At 51.7% G+C, this 21673-nt stretch overlaps 1 protein-coding gene across 1 annotated transcript in view; it reads right to left on the bottom strand.

Moving 5' to 3' along the window:
• Positions 1-4161: 4161 nt before the first annotated feature.
• Positions 4162-21673, bottom strand: part of Angpt4 (angiopoietin 4) — a 33480-nt gene continuing 15968 nt past the window's right edge. The window contains exons 3-9 of the mRNA XM_038332000.1: positions 21406-21527; positions 18727-18965; positions 15109-15224; positions 12611-12712; positions 9965-10131; positions 5402-5532; positions 4162-4322 (exon numbers count right to left, since the gene is read on the bottom strand). Of these exons, the coding sequence (XP_038187928.1) occupies positions 4162-4322; positions 5402-5532; positions 9965-10131; positions 12611-12712; positions 15109-15224; positions 18727-18965; positions 21406-21527 (1038 nt within the window). The remainder of the gene's footprint in view (positions 4323-5401; positions 5533-9964; positions 10132-12610; positions 12713-15108; positions 15225-18726; positions 18966-21405; positions 21528-21673) is intronic.

Genomic DNA, 21673 nt, shown 5'->3' with positions numbered 1-21673 from the left:
GGAGGAAGAGGAGGAGGAAGAAGAAGAGGAAGAGGAGGAGGAAGAAGAAGAGGAAGAGAAAGAGGAGGAGGAGGAAGAGAAAGAGGAGGAGGAAGAAGAGAAAGAGGAGGAGGAAGAGAAAGAGGAGGAGGAGGAAGAAGAGAAGGAGAAGGAGAAGGAGAAGGAGAAAAAGAAGAAGAAGAAGAAGAAGAAGAAGAAGAAGAAGAAGAAGAAGAAGAAGAAGAAGAAGAAGAAGAAGAAGAAGAAGAAGAAGGCGGCTCAGTCAGTAAGGTGCTTGATACGCAAGTATAAGGGCCTGAGTTCAGATCACCACCGCATTGAGAGCTTGACATGTGGTGCACGCCTGTTATTCCAGCACTGGCAAGGCAGAGACAGAAAGATTCCTGGTGCTAATTGGCCAGGCAGTCTGGGAGCTCCAGGTTCAGTGAGAGACCCTGTCTCAAAACAATGTGGAGAGCAATTGAGGGAGACACCTGATGTCATCCTCTGGTCTTCCCAGCACACACACATGAAAGAGAAAACACACACACACACACACACACACACACACACACACACACACACACACCAGGTCTCCTTAGAGGTCTCTGAGTTGTTTTCTCTGCAATTCTCTCTGGTCTGTCCTGTGTGTTGTCTACATTTGTGGTGTATTCTTTATTCACTTCATCTTGACTACGTTTAATTTGCTCCTTTGCCATCTCCCCTAAGTCTGTTCAGTTCAGCGAGGTGGGCTGTAGACATCTGTTCACACACTGCCCCAGCCCCACCACCCAGCCAGGCCTTGGTCCAGGTGGGCCTTCAACCAATCACAGCTGTGCAAGTGAATTCACCCGTGAAAGAATGTGTGAACACTGATGAACCTACCAGGTCCAATGCTGAAAAGCTGCTCCACTAAAGAGGCTGCTGCTGCTGCTGCTGTTGCCAAGGCAACAGTGCCTGCTTTCCAAAGCATCTTTATAAGAGAAGCAAAGGCTTACACAGCCTGTGATGGGAAGGAAAATCCAGAGAAGGCTCCATTCCTGAACCCTTCCACGAGGGCTGCCTGCTTCCTGTCTTGCTCCTCCAAGGAGCACCTAAGCTGTTGTCCCTTGTTAGGTCCCTGGCACGAACACGGTGAACTCCAGTATAGAAACAACCTTTTCTGGTCCCACATGGTGCTCTTAGGAACAGTGTGTGCTGCCCTGCTGGCTCCACCAGGACCTACCAGGACTCCCCAGGCACCAGTGAGGACAAGCTGGTCTTGGAGGTCTTTCTAGAAAGTTCCTTTAGCTCTTGTGGTGGGCAGCAGGGACAGCGCTTTAGCATCTTTATGGTAGGTGGCCACATGTCTCCACAGAGCTCAAGGAAGGGACAGCTCAGGGCTGCATGTGTGCCGGAGTAGATATAACGCACCTAGACAAAGCCCTCTTCCCCTACCACAGACATGGAAGGACTCTTAGCTGAGGCAAGAAGAGGTGACAAAGATTTTGGGTAGGAATTTCAGAAACAAATATCCCTGATCCAGTTCCGAGGAACTGCAGCCCCAGGAGATGGAGCCTGATTCCCAAGCCACCTCTGTCCCTGCGGGGCTCCTTCAGCAGCTGTGGTGAGCCAGCGCTGCCGTCCTCGGGCCGTTGGTGGGTGTTTCATGAGATACTGATGCTCAGAGAGGGCCAGGGCTCTTCAGAACCGCATCTGGCATCTCTGAGCCGGATGCTCCCTGGTTGCTGGGATCAGGAGTAGTAACACACACTGGAAAGAGGTAGCCTTCCTCTGTCCTTTGGCCTTTTGGGGAACTAGCGTGGTGTGTGTGTGTGTGTGTGTGTGTGTGTGTGTGTGTGTGTGTAGGGCAGAGGTCAACCTCAGTTGTCATTTTTTAGGAGCTACCCTTTTTGTCTTTCACTCAGATCTGGCGCTTACCCAGACTGACTCTCCAGTGAGCCCATCTATCTCTGCCTCCTCAGTGCTGGGATGACAGGAGCAGCCACTGTGCCCATCTTCCCACATGGGTTCTGGAGATTAAGCTCAGTTTCTCATGATGTGTCCACATGGGCACTTTACTGACAAGGCCATCTCCTCAGCTCAGGAACTAACATTCTGCCAGGAGACCAGGACATGTTATGTGCGGCGTCATTCCTCCATAGTACAGCACAGCTGGAAGGGGGCACTACTGGGTCCATTTCTCAGGCAGGAAAATAAAGGCCATGGGAAGCTGGACCACTGGCTTTGAGTCTCAGAGCCAGTTTGACCCTCTCCCCTATCTTTCCCAGTCTCATATAGTAGGTGCTGAGCAAAATTCTGCTGGGTAAATGCCGAGTAAGGCGATTTGAGCTTTCTGTGCAGCAGCCTGTTCCTAAATCTTTTCTGGTCCTGCTAGAGATGCTCCGGCATTGTGGGACTCCAGGGAGGATGGAGCCTGTCCCTGCAGGCCTAGCTTGCCTGGGAGAACTCAGAAAAGTGATTCCTGGCTGGGCTGGGTGTCAGGGATGCTCACAGCATTGTGAGGACTTTGGAAGGGGTGCAGTGAAGCACCAGGCCAGAGCACGGCTGTGTGTCCCCCTTTTCAGTGAGAGCACCTTAGAGGCCATGGGGGTGCTAGGACTGCTGAGGCCTTGCCTCCTCCAGGGACAGAGGGGCAACGCTGTGTTGGATGAGGCAGGAAGGATCCCTTGGCACTGGTGTCAGGCCTGACAGTTGCCAGAGTGAGCCAGGGTGGCTGAGGAGCCCCAAGGACAGCTTCTTGGGGTTGGAAGGAACCTTGGAGGAGATGAACTCCTAGCACAGAGAGGGTCTCTGTTCTTGAACCGTCTTTACGGGCATGTGTCTATTTTAATGCAAAGTTCCTGCTAGTTGTATTTTAGGGGCCATCCGAGGCCTCCCGATGGTCCTTGTAGCCAGCGAAGGTGGAGCAGTGAAGTGGAGGACTTGTCCCTAGGGACCCTCCCCATGTCAGGTGAGGACCAGCTTTTCCTTTTTTCTTTTTTTCTTTTTTTCTTTTTTTTTTTCTTTCTTTCTTTTTTTTTTTTTTTTTTTGGTTTTTCGAGACAGGGTTTCTCTGTAGTTTTTTTAGAGCCTGTCCTGGAACTAGCTCTTGTAGACCAGGCTTTTCCAAGGGAACCCATGGCCCTGAGATAGAAAGAATATGACTTTATTTAAGAAAGCATACATGTGGAGGCCAGAGGTCAACTCAGGTCTTCCTCAGCCACTTCTCCACCTTATTTTTTTTCTCCCACTGATTCAGCTAGGTTGGCTGACCAGCAAACTCCAGAGAGTTACTGGTCTCTGCCTCCCCAGTGCTGAGTTCAGGTCCTCATGGCCACACTCGGCTTTCTACATGGGTGCTGGGAGTTCGAACTTGGGTCCTCATATTTGCGAGGTAAGAATTTTTACCAGTGGAGCCATCTTGCCAGCCCTCATTTTCAAATAAGTACATTTGGAGAAAGCTGCTCCCCCTACCCCCTTAATGGGTGGCCACAAGATTCTGACACGTAATGCAGTTAAGGAAACCTATTCTTTTTATTTGACCTGCTGTTTCTCTCACTTTCTCCTATGTACTTTAGAGAGGAGCCTTGGTTATTACCTGTGGAACACACTCTAGGGCATGCTGGAGTCAAAAGATACCTCTCGTACTTCTAGAAACTTCTGAGAGACCAGGTCTGATGGTTAGCCATTGAAGTCCCGGAGTCATTGAACACTGGGAAATAATGGCTAGCACCAGGGTTGTGGGTAGGGGAGTTGGAACAGTGTCTAAGCCTTGGAAAGAAAGTCTGCAGTCATCTCAAGGCTGGAGAAACTTGGAATTGGAGAAGGGGAATAGACTTCAGCCTCCCCTGGAGGAGGGCACCCCCAGTCTGCAAAGCTTTTCCCCTCTGCTGTAACCCCGCCCTCTGAGGTGTCAAGTTCAGTGTTCCTCAGGTTATGGCAAGGAGTCCCTGCAGATGGCGGGAGGAAGTGGGGGTATAGGTGCCACAGGGGCAGTGCCTCAGGCACCCAGCATTTCACAATGGAGGGCCACGGGGAGGCAGGCGAATCTTTGTAATTTGGGGGCAAGGTAAGCTGGCTCTGATGTCCTAGAATGTCAAGGATGAACCCTGGGCACTGATTTCTGGGCGGGGCCAAGCTTGCACAGAGCCATCTGGGTTGAGCATCCTCCCGTGGCGTCAGTCTCTGCAGGGCTGTGTGTCAGGCACCCATTGGCCGCAGCATCATGCGTGTGCCTTGCAATGAGTAGCTGGGGCCCCGGAAGTAGTACCAGCGGATGCCATTGATCTTGTGCAAGTGTTGATGGACTGGATAGTAGATGCCATTGAGGTTGGAGAGGCCACAGGCATCAAACCACCACCCTAGTGGAAGAGGGAGGACAGAATTTGGAGGAGGTAGGGTGTGTTGGCCTAGATTCTAGGAGGGCAGGGCTGGTGGGCTGTCATCTTGGGGTACCGGCTTGCTGAAGGTCATGGACTGGGTATGGACAGAGGTGAAGCCGGAGCTTTGGAGGTCAGCAGAGGCTCTGGCCACGGCTCAGGCTCCTCTGTGACTTCCTGCTATCTTTCTGACACCCCTGTCTCCCTCTTCTTCCCTTGATGACCTCCTACCATGTTGTTCTCTCTAGAGGTCTCTGTTTGTGGGTGTCCCTCTCTGTGTCCTCTGTCTGTGTCATCTGGCTCGCGTGGTTTCTGTCCTTCCCCCATGGGCTCTGTCTCCAGTGAACTCTGCACACCTCCTGTCTATCCCCTCGTTCAGTCTGCTGTCACCTGCACCTCTCTGCCTCTACCACTTTGTGTCACTCTTGGCCTCCTCTGGCCCTTGCCTCTATGACTTGATGAGTCTCTTCTATCTGTTTTTCCCCTTCCCATCTCCATTCTCTGATTTTTGTCCCTACCAGAGCACTGTCTGACATAGACGTGTGGAATGGACCTGCCTTTCCTGCCTCTAATCTCCCCGATGCTGTTTCCACCTGGCCTGGGGAGTGGGGGAATCCTCAGACAAGAAAGTGGGATTGATGGGCATTGTGCTTTCCTCGAGCTACTCTTGGTGTCTCCCAGCTAGTCTCTAAGGAATTCTGGGGGTATTGCTATAGAAGTGCCATCTATGGAAGGTACAATCCCGTGGGGACTCTAATGACCTGGAAGAGGGAAGATTGGCTGGAGCCTCACCAGGAATGCCCACCTCCAGATAGCATCTGAACATACCCTTCCCCACCTTCAGATGTTATCTGGGTACATCCACCCCCAGGCATCATCTGGACACGCCCACCTCCAGACATCATCTGGACAGACCTACCCCCAGACGTCACACCCACCTCCAGACATCATCTGGACATATCCTTCTCCACCTCCAGATGTTATCTGAGCACACCCACCTCCAGACATCATCTGGATATACCCTCCTCTACCTCCAAATGACATCCTCTGGGCACACCCACCTCCAGACATCATCTGAGCACATTTGCACATGCAGTTATCATTGTCCATGTCTCTGGTGCTGAACTTGGTGCCCTGTGGAGCCAGGCTGTTCTTGAACCCCGATGAGCTGCTGCTTGCATTTACAGAGAGGCTAGAGGCCGGGGAGAGGGGAGTAGGGTAAGAAAGGGGTGCAGTCAGGTTCAGGTTGGTGTTCTCCAAAGGGCTTTGTTCTGGCAAAGTTTCTTTCCTGATGTTTTTGCAGGGGAAACAACCCGCTCGGATGCCCAGGCCATTGTCCCTCCTCACTTGCTACCCTGGGGTCACAGCACTTACTGCTGCTGGCTCTTCCTTATTTGCTGAATTTGAGTCCTAGAGAGCTCTGGGTGGGAGGCACATAATAAGGACAGCAGCTAGCAGCCTATTGAGCATCTGCTCTGGGCCAGGCATTGTTACAGTGTCTAACTTGTTTTCATTTAAACCTCACAATACCTTGTTCTACATGAGGACATGGGGAAGCAAGAGCCCAAGGAAGCCGTTCAGTTCTTAGAACCAGTAGCCATCAGAGCTAGACTCTAGTCTGGAGTGGCCTGGTACGGGCACGGTTACATCCTTTGCCTACCAGTTGACAGCCCAGCAACCTCTGTGTACTGCAGCCACTTTATCCCACACCTCTTCCTGAAAGCCTTCCCTGGACAGGACACACCAGCCCCCATGGATCAACACTTAGGAAAACCCCAGCTAGGGGACAGGGCTTTTGATTCTTTGCCAGACTCTCTATCCTTGGCAACTATTCCCAAGCCTACAGGGTAATAATAGCCATGGGAATGGGGTAGGACAGAGTGCCTGGATTCAAACCCCAGCTTGGCCAGTTGGTCACTGCCTGACTTTGGGAAGGCATCTTCACCCCACTGAGACTGTGTGTCTTCACTTTTTATGTAAATGGTGGCAAGAGACTTACTGTGACTTTGTTCACCTTGTGAGTTAGTGACATCAACAGGCGAAGTGTGCTGAGGGGTTGGGGGGCGGTTGGTGAGAGCCCCATACATTCAGGACTGGTGATTTAGTCCTGGGGACAAGTCAGCCTGACTGAAAAATGTAGGGGAAGCTTGCTTGAGCAGCTGAGGCAAGAGCTGAGTTGAGAGCCACTAAGACGCTTCTGTAGTAGAGGGAAGTAGAGGGAGGGGACAGCCAGGGCAGGACCTGGCAGCCAGCCCTGCAGGCCCAAGGAAGCTTGACTCAATCCATGCCTCTCACCCACAGGCTCTATCTGTCTGTGGCAAGGCAGAGTATTCATGACCAGCCATGAAGGCCCAAGTGTGCCCTTAACCGTGTTACTCTAGCTCCAGGGACCAGTGTTGTACAGAGGTGTGACCGGCTAGGGGCTTCAGGGTGGAGACTCACAGGCTGCCCACCCACTGATAGGCTCTGGCTTCTTCCTCTAGCCATTAAAATTGGTGATGTCCCTCCGGGAACCAGAATGGGAGTCAATAATTCTCTGGGTACCTCTACCTCAGGGTCTGGGAAACCTGACTTTGATCATGTGTGTCTGAAGAAACCCAGATGCTTGAGTCTCTAGTGAATCCCCAAATGAGAGCATGAAGGGTGTCCCACCATGTTCAGAGCATTCCTGTCCCTGCATCTGACATACAAGGGCGCCTCCTGCCTGTCGCTGCTGGCCCTTTCATCCCTCTGGGCTCTCCTGCGGGTCCTCCCACCTTAGCTCCTGACCTGGAGATGGGTTCCAGTGTAAGCTGTCATTCTTTTCCCCTGCTCCTCTTTTGGTAGTTTCCAGGCTTCTCAGTAGTTTCTAAGACCCCCATGCCCACTGTCAGTCTTCCTGGCCCCAGAAGCCCTAGTGAACATCTTATTCGGGCTTGGGGAATGTGTAACCCAGCTGGATGCCAGCTCTTTACCTTTTCCAAATGTGTGTGTGTGTATGTGTGTGTGTGTGTGTGTGTGTGTGTGTGTGTATGTGTGTGTGTAGATGTCTCTCTCTGTGTGTACAAGTGCACATATATGCTTGTGTGCACATGGAGGCCAGAGGACACTCTCAGGTGTCCTTCCTCAGACTTTTTATTTTATTTCTTTTTGAAACAGGGCATTTATTTCATTACCCTGTGAGCTTCAGTGATCCTCTTGACTCCTCCAACACTGGGCATATAAGCACGTGCCACCATGCCCGGCTTTAAAATTTTGGGTTCTGGAGATTGAACTTGGGTCCTTATGCAGGAAAGGCAGGGGCTCTATTGACTGAGCCATCTCTCCATCTCTCTCTGCTGTTTTGGAGTGTTGGGAGCAGTGAGACCCCAGATCCTGAATTTCTTGTAATTCCCTGATCTGAGTGCCTACAGCTGCTCTGAGCACGAGACCTTCAGGCGTTCCTGATGGCAGAGTGGTTTCTGGTGGGTTTGGCTGGGGCGTGGCTATCTCTATATAATCTGCCCCCTGAACACAATAAAGGGGGCATTCTTGGGGAATTCAAGGATGACCTGTGTCGCTGTCTCTCTGTCTGTGTGTGTCTGTGTATTTTAACCTCCAGTCCCTTGCCCGAATCTCGCGAACTGGGTAATAGCGCACCGAATACAGACACGGGGGGGGGGGGGGGGGGGGAGGTGCGCAGTATTGGAGAAAAATCTCATTTTCTGGGATTCCCCTCCAAAAGAGACTCATTTGCCACAAACCTCTCCTCTCCCAGGAAACCTCCTTGAGTGTACGAGATCTTCAAGGCCCTGGATATTGTCCCAGGCAGCTACTGCCTCTCTGGAGGAAGTGGGGTTGCCTGTGGACATGTTTATCCTGGATATTGTCCCAGGCAGCTACTGCCTCTCTGGAGGAAGTGGGGTTGCCTGTGGACATGTTTATCCCCCACCACACTGTCACCCCACTGGGATATGAGCAACTTTGAGGAAGTCGGTCCAGGCCGGAGTCTTTCCTAAGTGACCAGCGCATGCCTGGCACAGGGCAAGTTTCAATACTCTGTCATTAGGGCTCTGCAGCTATTAAGTACTTGCTGCTCTTTGAGGCATGACAGAGCAGGTAGCAAGGAGCTCTCCATGGTTCAGAGGCAAAGCCGGAGATATATAAAGCACCCAGTTTACTTGGAGGGCGGAGGCCTGAGCACAACTTTTGTGTGGTAGACGCGAATGTCCTACACTGTTAGACAGATGTTGGGGTGGTGTAGTTCTGCCTTTGAGTCTAGCATTTGAAGATAGCCAGTATTTACCCAGCACTCACTATCTGCTAGGTGCCACAGGTTATGATGCCAGACTCTGGCTCTCACAGAGCAGGCCAATGGCACATGAGGGCTGCCAACAGGAACAGCGGTTACAATACTATTTACCTGCCAGGTATTGTGAGGGTGCTTTAGGCGTAACCCCACATTTGAGCCCGTACCCTCTGAACTGGGTAGGGGAGTATGTTCAGAGTCAGAAAGGGGTGTGGGTGAGACACAGGCTTTTCTTTACAGGTCAGTGGCATCAGTAGGCATGCACAGGGCATGCTAAGTTTCCCCTGGCCAGCCCTGAGGATCTGGTTCAGCCCTGCACAGCTCAGCCTTAGGGATGCTCCATTCAGCTCTGCCTCCTGCACGTCAAGCCTCAGGGTGGGTCCCACAAGGGAGGCTGGCAGGCTCACTCCACTGGAGGAAGCAAGGACCTTTCATAAGAAAAGGGAAGCATGGGGGAGAGATGTCAGGAAAGGTTCTCAGAAGTACATTTCCATGAAGAGTCATTTAGAGATTTCCCAGGGAGGAAGTAAGAGCCTCCCCAGCTTTCTGGAAGTTGTCTACAGCTGTAGAAGCGCCAGGTGTCAGGGGTGAGTCCATAAGCTTATTCAAGCCTAGTCCAAAGATAGCTAAGATACTGGCTTAATTTGAAGATCAGTGAGTGCCCCAGAGAGGTGACATCACAGTGGAGACACAGTGGGTTTGATAGCAGGGAGAACTAAGTTCAAATTCAGGATCCACCTAACTTGTCACTTTAAAGATTCAGTTCCCTCATCACCAAACCATAGAAAGTAATGTCAGCCTTATTAGCGTGAGGAGAGAGCAAATCTGTGTCCAGAGCACAGCAGACGCCTGGAAAATGCCTGCTGCTGTTCCTGATCACATACCATAAACCAGGCAGAGGGAGGGGCAGGAGACCCTGATGACTTGACCACACCCTTGTGCTCAGTACTACTGGGGAGCCCAGAGAATGCCGACATGGATGGTCCCAAGTTTTATTCGGAGCTGCAGATAGCAGTGCTGGGAAGCATTCTTTCTCCCAGTGTGGTGACTTTCGCACCTTACCACAGGGCACAGACTGAGAAGTCAACCCCACTCCTGCTGCCTGCAAGTGGGCTGACTAACCTTGGAAGATCCCTTCTTGCTCTAGGCACGGTGGCGTCCCTGACAGTCTCTTCACCCCACCCAGTGGCCGAGATGTGCTGAGTGCTAAGCAGCCACCTCCAGATCCTGTGACGTGTGCCCAAATAGGGGCCAGATGGTAGAAGCAGGAGACGCCCAGGGAATGACCCGTGGTGCAGATTCTGCAGCCACTTGCCTTGGGCCCCGAACCACCCACAAGCCTGGGCCCCAAGCCCACCTGTACTGCTGCCTCTCACTGCCCAGCTGGAAATGCTCATACTGGATGGAGGTCTGGCGGCCTTCCCAGTCACGTAGCTCCACACGCAGCAAATAGGCCGTCCTGCTGGTGAGTTGGTGCACAGCCTCGTTGCCTAGCCAATACTCTCTAGCCACATTACCAAAACCCTGTGGGGGAGGAGAGGAAAGGGTGGCTGTGTGCTGAAGAGGGAGGTGGTGTCTGTGGCTGAGGAGCTGGGCCAGTCCAGGCTCCATGGCCACTTATCCGAAGTCAATGCCTAATGAGCAAGTTCATAAGAACAGTGTGCACAGCCCTGGGACAGGAGATCCCTCCAGGGAACAAAGATAAAGTGTTTGTAAAATTTAAGCCCGTTAAAAATAATTGAAATCACATTCCTCTAAAGTCAGAAACACCCAAAACTCATTTGTGGTGACAGAGATAGGAATAGCTGGGGAAATGGCTCAGTGGGGGGAAGAGCAGATGCTGTGTAAGAATGCGGGCTTGAGTTCGAACCCCTGACACCCCTGGACAAAGTAGAGACAAGAGGATCACTGTGTCTTGCTGGCCGCCGGTCTAGCTCTAGGCTAGTAAGAGACCCTGACATCCCCCACTGGCCTCCTAGCATGACTGGGAACACAAATCCACATGTGTGGGTACTCCACACAGGTAAACTCACACCCACAGACAGTAAGATAAACATAAGAAAGGAATAGCCACTACTTTGGGGACACACCTAGGGAGAGGAGGCACAGGGGGACTTTCCAGGAAGTTGGGTATTTAGCTGTGAATGGAGATCACACGGGTGAGCTTGTGCGAAAATTCGCCGAGCTTTCTGCTTTATAGTTGTGGACTCAGCTGCATGCAGGTTAAGCCTCAGCAGGAAGCAAACGGCTGAGTGGCTGAGCCAGCTGCCGGGCAGGAGTGGCAGGAGCACATTTCCCCAGAGGCAGGAGAGAGAACCAACAGTTTCAGCAACAGAGAAACGCAAGGCTACAAGTTCTCAGAGTGTCTTTGTGATCTGAGCTCCAGGGTAGCAAGAAACCGATGACCTTGGCAGAGAAATCTCTCAGGACCAAGGACAGGGGCACACAGTGTCCTTTGTGCCCTTGATTTGCTGGCTACTTAATGCCAACTACTTTAAGTCCTTATCTGGAACATGGCTGGTGGATGCCGATTGTTTGAGACCTTGGGAATATCTTTTTCTATGTCTTTTGTTTTTGAAAACTTTAAGGGCTTTTAAGTCAGCTTGTCAAAAATCCTGTGTTCAAAATTTAGCTGAAAACATAAAATTGGAAGGCAGCTGAGCCATCCTATACAGCGTGTGTGTTCCTTGAGGCAGCAGTCCCACCTTGGGGAATTACCACTATAAGCCTAGCGTTGTGAAGGTGGAGACAGAAGGATCGGAAGCTGAATGTCATCTTCAACTACAGAGAGAGTTTGAAGTCAATTTGAAATACAGGAAATCCAGAAGAAGGTGAGGAGGAGGAGGAGGAAGAGAAATTTGTCTTGTAGATGTGTTACAGATATGTACAAAGATGAAGAAATTTGTGGAGGCTGGTGGCGTGCACCTTTAATCCTGTACTCAGGACGCAGAGACAGGTGTGTCTGAGGCCAGTCTGATCTACAGAATAAGTTCCAGGAAAATGAGTACTATGTAAAGATATATAGTCTCAAAAAAAAAAAATCTGTTTAAGCCATATAGTCAGGGATAATGGGGAGTTTTTTTTTCCTGTTTCATTCTTTGCATTATTTTTGTTTGTATGAACATGTGTATGTGTGTACGCATATGCATGTGTATGTGTGTTTATGTGTGCTATGTGCGCGTGTGTGCATATGCTGTGTGCATGTGCTATGTGTGTATGCTGTGGGTTCTCTGTGTGTTCGTGCATGTGCATGTGCTGTGTGTGTGTGTGCACAGTCCAGAGGTCAACCCCAGCTGTCACTCCTCAGGGGCTCTCCTCTTTGTTTTGAGATAGGATCTCTCAGTGGCCTGGACCTGGACAGTTCACTAGGCTAGTGAGTCTTGAACTCCAGGGATCTGTCTGTCTGCCTCTCCAGATCTGGAACCACAGGTGTGTGCTACCCTTCTTGGCTTTTTTTTTTTTTTAAAGATTTGCTTATTTATTATGTATACAGTGTTCTGTCTGTCTGTATCCTTGTTGGCCAGAAGAGGGCACCCAATCTCATTACAGATGGCTGTGAGCCACCTTGTGGTTGCTGGGAATTGAACTCAGGACCTCCGGAAGAGCAGTCACTGCTCTTAACCTCTGAGCCATCTCTCCAGCCCCCTTCTTGGCTTTCTTATATGGATTCTGGGGATCAAACTTAGGTTCCTGTGTTCACCCAGTGAGCGTTTCACCTACTGAGCTGCCTCTCCAGTCCCTCCTTTGGGGTCTTTAAAAAGAGTTACCAACATGCATGTGTTACTTTTCCAAATATTAAAACAAAAATAAAATTACTTTCTTAGGGTGCATGAGAAATGTCAAAAGAGGCCCCAGTTTGAGGCCGGGGTTTGGACAAACAAATGAGCCTGGACTTTAGGTGAGCTGGGCGTTCACCCTGAGGAGAGGTGAGAGCGTACCAGTCCCTACCCACAGCACCCCCTGCACAAACTCTGGGCTGGGAGCTCCCGGGACAGCATATTACCTCTTTGTATTCCTCCCAGGTCCTCTGGAAACTCATGCTTCCATCCTGCCTGCGCTGGATGAGAGTCCAGCCGCCTCCATCAGTCTCCATGTCACAAAACACCTGGTGGGGGAACACAACACAGCTGGAAGCTCTGGAGGCCTCGCAAGCCAACTCTCAGCCAGCCTAACTGTAATTCAGCTGAACTCTGTCCTTCTCCAGCAACAGTGAACCTGGGAAAAATACAGAGCCAGACCCCCCACCCAACTGCCATCATCTCTCAAGGAGACAGGTGAGGGACACCCTCTCAGAGCCTCCTTTTCATTTGCCAAGCGGGGGTGTTAATACTGTGACCTCTTCACGTCCCTGTTCTCCACAAATGAGGCAAACCATCGCAAACATTCTGAATAGAGGCTGCACATACACGGGATGCTTCTCATTTGTTAGTACCGTAGGGGCACAGCCAGGGTCAGAGTTCACACTAAACACCTGACAGAAACAACTCGAGGGAGGAAAGACTTATTTTGCTCGTGGCTTAAGAGTGTTTTCAGGGACACAATTGCTTGGCATTCTGTCCTGGGACAAAATGCGACAGGTGCATGTGTGTGTGTGCGTGCGCGTGTGCGCATGCATGTGCTTGTATGTTGTGCATGTGTGTTGTGTGTTTTATGCGCATGTGTATTGCTTCAATTCATGGTAGACAGGAAGTAGAGAGTGAAGAAGGACTGAGGCTTGACAGGTGTGCTCCTACTGACTTCTTCCAACTAGGCTCTATTGCCTGTGCTTTTCGGAACCTTCCAGAATAGCACCACCAGCTGAAAGCCAAGTACTCAGCTCACGACCTCATGAGGTCGAACCATATCGAGCGGAGGGAATTTGGATGCAGTGTAGACTCGGGAAGCGCTCTTCTTATGGAAAGACTGGATGAAGGTCTTCTGAGTACCTTCATGCTAACCTCTGTTTAAGGCAGGGATTGGATGTGTGAATAAGACACAAGGGACTTTCTTCCAAAGGGCTTGCAGCCTAGCACAGCTGACTCTTTCAAGCCTGACTTTGCTCACACGTTCTTCCAATTGGTTCAGTCCATGTTCATCAAACAATGAGCACGGGTATGTTGCCTGGCCCTGCACTAAGCGAGTTATTGGTAAATAGGAGATAGATAGATCAACTCGCAGGGTTGGCTGCTCTGAAGGAGGCTCTGACAGGGCAGGCTGACTACTGGGAGTGGGACTGCTTGAGTAGCTACAAGAAGACTTCCCTGGAGTCTTCCCTGGAGACTCCTGGAAAGCTTCCTGGAAGAGGTTGTTCTGGAAGGGGGTATCAGATGATGGTGTGCTTCTAAGTAGAGGTGGATGATGGAGAGAGAGAGAGAGAGAGAGAGAGAGAGAGAGAGAGAGAGAGAGAGAGAGAGAGAGAGAGAGAGAGAGCGTGCGTGCGCGAGCAGGAGCGGGGCTCAGCTGGTCCACAGAGGGAGGGAAGGAGGGAAGGCAGGGCACCTGTTGTGGTGAGCGCAAAGGGTACAGGAAGCCCAGAGAGGTGTGCAGCTATAAGACCAAAGACACACTGAGGTCTGAGCTCAGAAGGCTTGTCTCCCAGGCCAGCTCCTGTCTCTCCACAGGGGTCCCAAATTCCAGCCATTCACATCTACCCACATTCCACCACAGCTTACTCAACTTCACACAACACATTTACTTTCCAAGTGCTGGCATTTCTGGGCTCACACCCACAGGGTAAACGCCCATTGGAAAGGAAGCCTTATCAGCACTGTAAAGGGAAAGCCAGAGACACTGGCTTTGTCCGGATGGCAGTGAACAGTGAGGAAAGCAAGAGTGTTGTGAAGAACCAGCTAGATTTTGCCGGGTCAAGGTCCTTGGCTTGATCTCTGTGTGGAGAGGGGAGTGTGGCAGGTTATAGAGAAACACAGAAGTCAGTCTGGAGTCAAACCAGGCTACTGCTCCTAATATATGCAGAAAAGTCAGATTGGTACCGCAAAAGGACCACTCCTGTTCCCTCTTGCCTGCCCCAAACCTTGCTCCTGACATCCGTACTTCCTCTGACCCTCTATCGTGGATGACTGTCAAGCTCAGGGCAACCTTGGAGCCTCTCACCAGATGGCACCCCGCCCCCAGTCAGCCCACCGCCAGCTTCATAGACCCAATTCCTGCTTCTCCTGGGCTGTGTAAATGGAATAACTTGCTTGGACAAAGACAAACAGGAGTGCCTAGGGCTGTCAGTTACGTGAGTGGCTGGTCATCTTAACCAACAAAGAACAATTTCCTGAGATTCTGTTTAGAAGCCTGCTTCTGGAGAAGACGGAGATAAAGGCTATACTGCCGGCTTTGTCAACGTCTGCTTCCTCTCTTCCTCAGAAACTTGCCTGGTGAGAGTTTCCAGAAGCAGGGCTCCCTCCTTCTCTGGGCTCTCAGATGGTGATAAAGCCTAGTATTGATGGGGTGGGTGGGGCGGGAAAGTCTGTCAAAGAAGCCCTCAGTTTAGCACCATCTCCAGGAGCCCCTAACCTTGAGAGGCCTTGTCATGTTGGCCACACGGATGGTGTAGACGCCGCTGGCGTTGGCCCCGGAGCGCTTGATCTCTGCACAGTCCTGGAACAGCTGCTTAGGGACCTTTAAGGAGACTGCAGCGGGACAAAGCAAACATCAGCTGGAGGGCCAGGCGTGGCAGTGCACATCTGGAATGCCAGCACGTGGGTAGCAGAGGTAGGAGCATCTTGAATTTGAGACCTACCTGGATCATAAGATCTTGTTTCAAAATAAAGGAAGGACAGAAAGGAAGAAGAGAAGGAGAGAGAAAGACTGAGAGAGGGAGAGAGAAGAAAACATCAGCTGGAAGTGAGTGAGGAGAGAGAGAGAGAGAGAGAGAGAGAGAGAGAGAGAGAGAGAGAGAGAGAGAGAGAGAGAGGAGACCAGGCTGCCACACCCGCCTGCTCTGTGCACACTCTGGCTGGGGTGGTATGGAGACAGGAAGATAAAGGTCTCTTCCAGGAGGGGATGGTGAGCTGGGACCATCCACGTGAGGTTGGGGTTTGTGGAGGGGAACAACATGTTATCAATATCCCCACATAGGAACAGCTCTCAGTGCAGGGGATGGGGCGAAGGAAAGGTCATCCGTGTCCACCGTGAGATCAGGGGACACTGGCATAGACAGGGTGAGGAAGGAACAGACAGTAAGAAGCCTGGGTTTCTGCAGGCTCAGCAACTTCAAATGCCAGCCAGAGAAACCTGGCTGCAGGGCTGTGGCACAGGGCTCTGCCTGGGTGGATTGGCTGGAGCCGGATGCCCAAAGCAGGCAAACTGGAGCCCGGGTGCCAGGTTCCAGCACACAGAGAGGGCAGGTGACACCTGCCACCCACTGGGACATTTCCTGCATCACAGGGGAGGAAGCTGAAGCACAGGGTGAGGACTGACTCACGGGCTCCCAGCCTCTCCCTCCCGTGGCCCACGGACAGGCTGGATCCCCTGCAGCCCCAGTTAGAGACCACTCATTCTGCTCTTCCTGTCTTCAGTGGCCCACTCTACTCCCTAAGAAATGTGTTCTTGAGACCAGACGGCTATTAATTTAATGACTGGAATCTATCATGACCCTCTGGACACACAGGGAGTTAAAAATCGTCTGTCTGTCTCACATAGTAGGCTTGGGATGGGATTCTACTAGATCCCAATCTCTCTGGGAGGCAGTACCTAAGGATGGAGTTGAAGTTGTGGAGGGGTGGTTATCAACACAAATAAAAAAAACAGGATGCTACTGGGGGTGGGACTTCCTTTTTGGGCCTTACACCTGCATGGTGGCTCCCAAATTCTGGCATTGGAAGACATCTGAAGGAGGCTGTTCCATACCACAAATGAAATCTCCAGAATGTTTCCTGAGCAAGGGTCTCCAGTGCCAACATGCCAGCAGCCCCCAGACCCTCACAGCCCATGGGAATTGGGAGGCCAGACAAATACAGGGCAGGTATTGGCTTAGAGGTAAGCAGGGACAGGACATGCTGTATCTAACAAATCAGGGCAGAGCTGGGAGCTGGCCTGGGTTCTCTAGCTATTCTCTCCAAGGTTCTGCTCACAGACCATTTCCTCAGTGAGCAAGAGCAACAAGAGCAGCCCAATGGCAGTGCCTTTACTTGAAACCATTGTGTTGGAGGGTTTCCTAGGAAGTCAGCTTCTGCTGAGAGCATCTTGGGGTCCAGAAAAAATGATTCAGGGTACAGCATAAAAATAAAACGAGATTGATATGCCAGTGAAACAGTTGGGTGGAATGTGTGCCTGGTGCTGATGCTGCCCAGTTCCACCCCCTTCTGGTTCTAGGCGCCATGCAAACCCCCTGTGGCCTTTGGTGTGTTCTCTGCACAGACGTGCGGAAGCTTTTGGAGGCTCCTGTCCTATCATGTAAGTGAGAGGTTGGGTGAGTTATGAGGTGAGGGAAGTAGCCAGGCTTGAACTTTGCTCCCTCTACTGGTTAGCTCCTCCCCCTCCACCCTTTCCTGGGGGTTGGGTGTCTCATCTGAGTACAGGGAAGCTGCGCAAATGGATTGCTGCACAGGGGTTGCTATCACAGGGACGGGGCTGTGTCCCTGTTCTCACTTTGTGACTCTGACTCTCTGAGATAGCCAGGATTTCCCCCACTCTTCTCCACAGCTGTCACTGGCTGGGAGGAAGCTCTGCAGAGCAGGAGGCTGGCTGCCCACCCAGTTCAGCTTGTGCTGTCCCATCCTTCCACAGCTCCTATTCACTCAGCCTCCCATGGATTCTCCATCCACACAGAGGGCAAAAGCAACTCCCAGAAGTCTTTTCCTGGTGACAGTCAGGCAAGCGGGCAGGTGTTTGGACAGCGATTGATGGGTGCTTGACACACCCTCCCCCTGGGCTCAGGGAACAGACCTTTAGCCACAGCTGAAGCAGCCGAGCTGCAGGCCTGCATGGAAAGGCACCAGCCCTGGCCCTGGCCCTGGCCCTGGCCTGTGAGAAACCCACACATGGGACTCATTCAGATTGTCTCGCTGCCAAGGCTGTGCACAACCCCATAATGGCTCTGGTCATTGCGTATCCTGTGGGTTAGAAGGCATCTACCTCTCCCACTCATGGCTTCCCTGGCCTGCTGGGCTTAGGGAGAAGCCACGGGGGATTCTTTGCCCCACTTCCCTACCAGCCTGCAACTCCTTCAAGTGCTTAAAGCTGGGTACCTTACCAAAGGCCCAGCCTCCCGCAAGGTGGTTGCAGATTGTCCTACAGCAGGAGCCTCTTTGGTACCTCACCCACCAAGCCTATCCATTCCATACAGCCTGTGCTTTCTGCAAGAAGCCCTACCCCACCCAGCCCCTCTTGGGCCCCTGCTGTCCTTAGGCTAAAGTGCCCTCTTCCTGGCTCAGCCCCTTAGCCTTCTGAGCTGTGGAAGTTGTCGGTGGACAGCTTAGAGTACCTGGCATACAGTGGTCCCTCAATGGAGAAGCTTTATTCCTCCTTCCCTTGAGAACTGCCAAGTGGTAGGAAATTTTGCAGGAGTCAGTGACCGTTACAGCTGCGTGCTGCTGAGTTCCTGCCACCCAAGGCTCTGCCTGGCACACAGTGGGTGCTTGTTGTCTGGGAGACTGCAGATGGAACTGGGAGTGTCAGAGAGGACCGTGCAGCAAGGTGGGCATGTTTCTCATTTCTGTGGCAGCCTGGGTTTACCACATTCTTCCCAGTTCCATATGGCTCACCAGGCTTAGCGGCAGGAGCGTTAAGGAGAGCAAATTCTTGGAACTCATTGTGTCCCTCCATTTTATGGGGAAACTGAGGCCTGGAGAGGCATGTAGCAAATGAAGCAAGAGGAGCTGGGTGGCTGGGTATAGTGGCACATGGCTTTAATCTGACACTTGGAAGGCAGAGGCAGGTGAATCTGTGTGAGTTTGAGGCCAGCCTGCTCTACAAAACAAGTTCCATCCCAGAGCTATCAGTTAAAAGCCTGTTTTAAAAGAAAAAGAAAAAAGAAAAAAAGGGAACCAAGACATAGACTAATCCGCATAGGCTGTGGTTGTCTGAGTTGTTATCTCATCTCTATTCAGCAGATGGGGAAACTGAGGCCAGGTCTCTTCCCTCCCCTCCTTGGTTCTCCATCCCAACCCATGCACACCCACTGCTGCTCACCAGTGCGCTCGTTCTGGGCTACAATGCGGACCAGGCGCTGTACTAACTCCATCAGCTGCTGCTGCTGCTGCTGCAGGGAGCTGGAATTGCTGCTGAGGGCCTCCAGATTGTTCTTCAGTTTAGCCAGGGTCCCAGTCTGCCGGCCGAGGAGGGTTTGCAGTTGTTCCCTCTTGTCTTGGAGGCTGTTCATCTGGGCCTCGTGCTGAGCTTCCAAAGCCTGCAGCCTGCTCTCCAGTGCCCTGCCAGGTGGGATACAGGGATGCTGATGTCTCTTGGCAGGGATGCAAGGTCTCTTCCTCCAATGCTCATCCCACCCACTGCTTCCTTGGGACTGAGTATGACAGCTACACACACGCAGTACAGTGGTTCAGAGACGCTCAGTCTGTGACTGCTGCAGGATCGCACAGCCTTGTAGTCTGTGTCCACTGTAGCTCAGATCAAGGAAGAGAGAGGCTGTGAAGTCACGCGAATAGGAGTGAGTAAAGGAGCAAGGGTAGCAGGGAAGGACCTAGCAACAAGCAAGCAGCCATGAGCGAAGCCCAGAATCAATGGCTATGACTGGTGTGCCTCCCCTCAAAGAAGACAGTCTCGCGGGAGTGTGGGCATGATCCTGCGCAGATGTGTGAGAGGGAAGCCATAGTGATGCTCAAGAGCCAGGACTGGCGGGTCAATTCTGTTCTGGTGTTTCCAGGACTGTGCTACAGCCACAGAGAGGATAGAGGTGGAGGTACTGGCAAAGAGTTCGGAAGAGAAGGTAGGGACTAGCATGGCATGGCAGAGCCTCTGGTGGAACCCCAAGTGTGGGAGACATAAAAGAGAGAAAGAAGAAAGGAATGCATGGCAGTATGGAGGTGCTGGGGACAGGGTGCTAAGAGCCTCAGTGTGGATGACTAAAGAAACGAGGCAAAACACCCTGAGTATAGAGACACACACTACAGAGGCTCGGAGATGCTCAGTGTCTGCCTGATGGGCACACAGCCTGGGAGTCTGTGTCCCCTGAAGCTCAGATCAAGGAGGAGAGAGAAGCCGTGGAGTCACAGGAATCAGAGTGAGTAGAGGGACAGGGACACATGACTGGAGTGCATTGCTAGTGTTCCTTTAGTTGTTCACTTGCAGGGCTTGGGTGGAAACCAGGCCCTGGGTCATACTAAGCGAGTATTCCACTTCCGAGTTGAGCCTCATGCAGCTCCACTAGCACAATAACCACAAGGCACATCCTGGTATAAAAAGCAAAGACACGTTTAAGAAAAGAAAGCTTCCCAGTCATCTCTTCCTCTCTAGGAGTCCTCTCCTGTCTGTGGGAGATGAGGTATGAGAGCACTGGTCGCATCTCCTGGTGGATTAGTAAGAAGCTGGAAATGACTTTAATGTCCATTGACTGGGGACTGGGAAATAGACACGGAGCGACTCTGGGAAGCTGGAGAAAGGAACAACATGTGCATCACTTAACTGCAGATCCACGCTCTGGGCTTTGGGTGTTGGGTTTCCCTGCCTTGTCTCTACCCCAGCACTGTTTTTGTCTGTGTAAGTTCAGGTGACCCCAGTGCACACTAGTCCAGAGCACCAGACTGACTGTGAGGACAGATGCTGGGGACTGCTTTCTCCAGGACGGGGGCGTGGATGGTCAGGTCAGGCTGTGTGCTGACAGTTATATCAGCCAGTTAAAGTTCACAATGTGGACTGAAAGGTGTGGAAATTCTATCTTATTAAAGAAATAAAAATTTAAAACAGGCTAGACAGTAGTGGCGCATGCCTTTAATCCCAGCACGCGGGAGGCTGAGGCAGGTGGATGTCTGTGAGTTTGAGGCCAGCCTGGTCTAGAAAAGCTAGTTCCAGGACAGCTAGGACTGTTACACAGAGAAACCCTGTCTCGAAAACCCAACAACAACACTAAAAAAAATTGGGCTGGAGAGATGGCTCAGCGATTGAGAGCACTGCCTGCTCTTCCAAGGGTCCTGAGTTCAATTCCCGGCAACCACATGGTGGCTCACAACCATCTGTGATGAGGTCTGATGCCCTCTTCTGGCCTGTAGGCATACATGCAGACAGAATATTGTGTACATAATAAATAGATAAATAAATAAATATTAAAAAAATTAAAACAGGAAGAGAGAGATGGGTGTGGCGGCACAAGCCTATCATGCCAGTACCAGAGGCTGAGGCAGGAGCATAGTAAGTTTGAAGACAGCTGGGCTACATAGTGAGAATCCACCTCAAGCAAAACAAACTGACAACGGACAAACAAACAAACAAACCACCAACAACATAAACTCCTAACCAAGGCAGAGTGTGGGGGCTGGGGGAGGAGGCTGAGGGTTGACACAGAGGTGGAGAGCTTGTTGGCATGTGCAAGGAACTGGGATCTATCGCCAGCATCACGACAAGAAGGAGAGTGGGAAGGGAAAGAATCAAAGGAAAATGACAGTGTCTGTCAATACCAATGTGGGAGCCAGGCCCGGTGCCGCCTGGGCTTAACCCCGCCCTAGCATCACCAGGGCTTGTTTGGATGCCAAGCCTAGTTCTGATCCTTACTTAGCCCAACCTCACCCCAGCTTTGTTCCTCATCCTAGCTCCATCCCACAGTGGTCCTTCACCCAAGTGCAAATCCAGGCCCCCGGCCCCATCCTGATGTTGGCGAGCTCTAGCTTCTCGCCTAGCTCCAGCCCCGCCCTTGCTCACCTGTTGCGACTCTGTAGCCGCTGCAGTTCGTGGCTCTGCATCAGCACCTGTCTTTCCAGCTTGTTGGTGGACGGTGAGTTCGCCAGCGTTTGGTTCTTTATGTGTGATGTCTGGTTTGGAACCTGTCTCAACAAGCAGGAGGATTGTGGGGGCATTGCTATATAGGCCCAAGGGCCTGCCTGCCACTCTTGAAACTTGCTAACCCACTGCAACCTAAGCTATGAATTTCCATAGCTACCAGCTTACTACTCTTCTCAGGCCCTCCCTG

This window comes from Arvicola amphibius, chromosome 5, assembly GCF_903992535.2.
Source record: "Arvicola amphibius chromosome 5, mArvAmp1.2, whole genome shotgun sequence".
Classification (NCBI taxonomy): domain Eukaryota; kingdom Metazoa; phylum Chordata; class Mammalia; order Rodentia; family Cricetidae; genus Arvicola; species Arvicola amphibius.
Note: the sequence above shows the minus strand (reverse complement) of the source record. Positions and strands in the feature narration are given on the sequence as shown.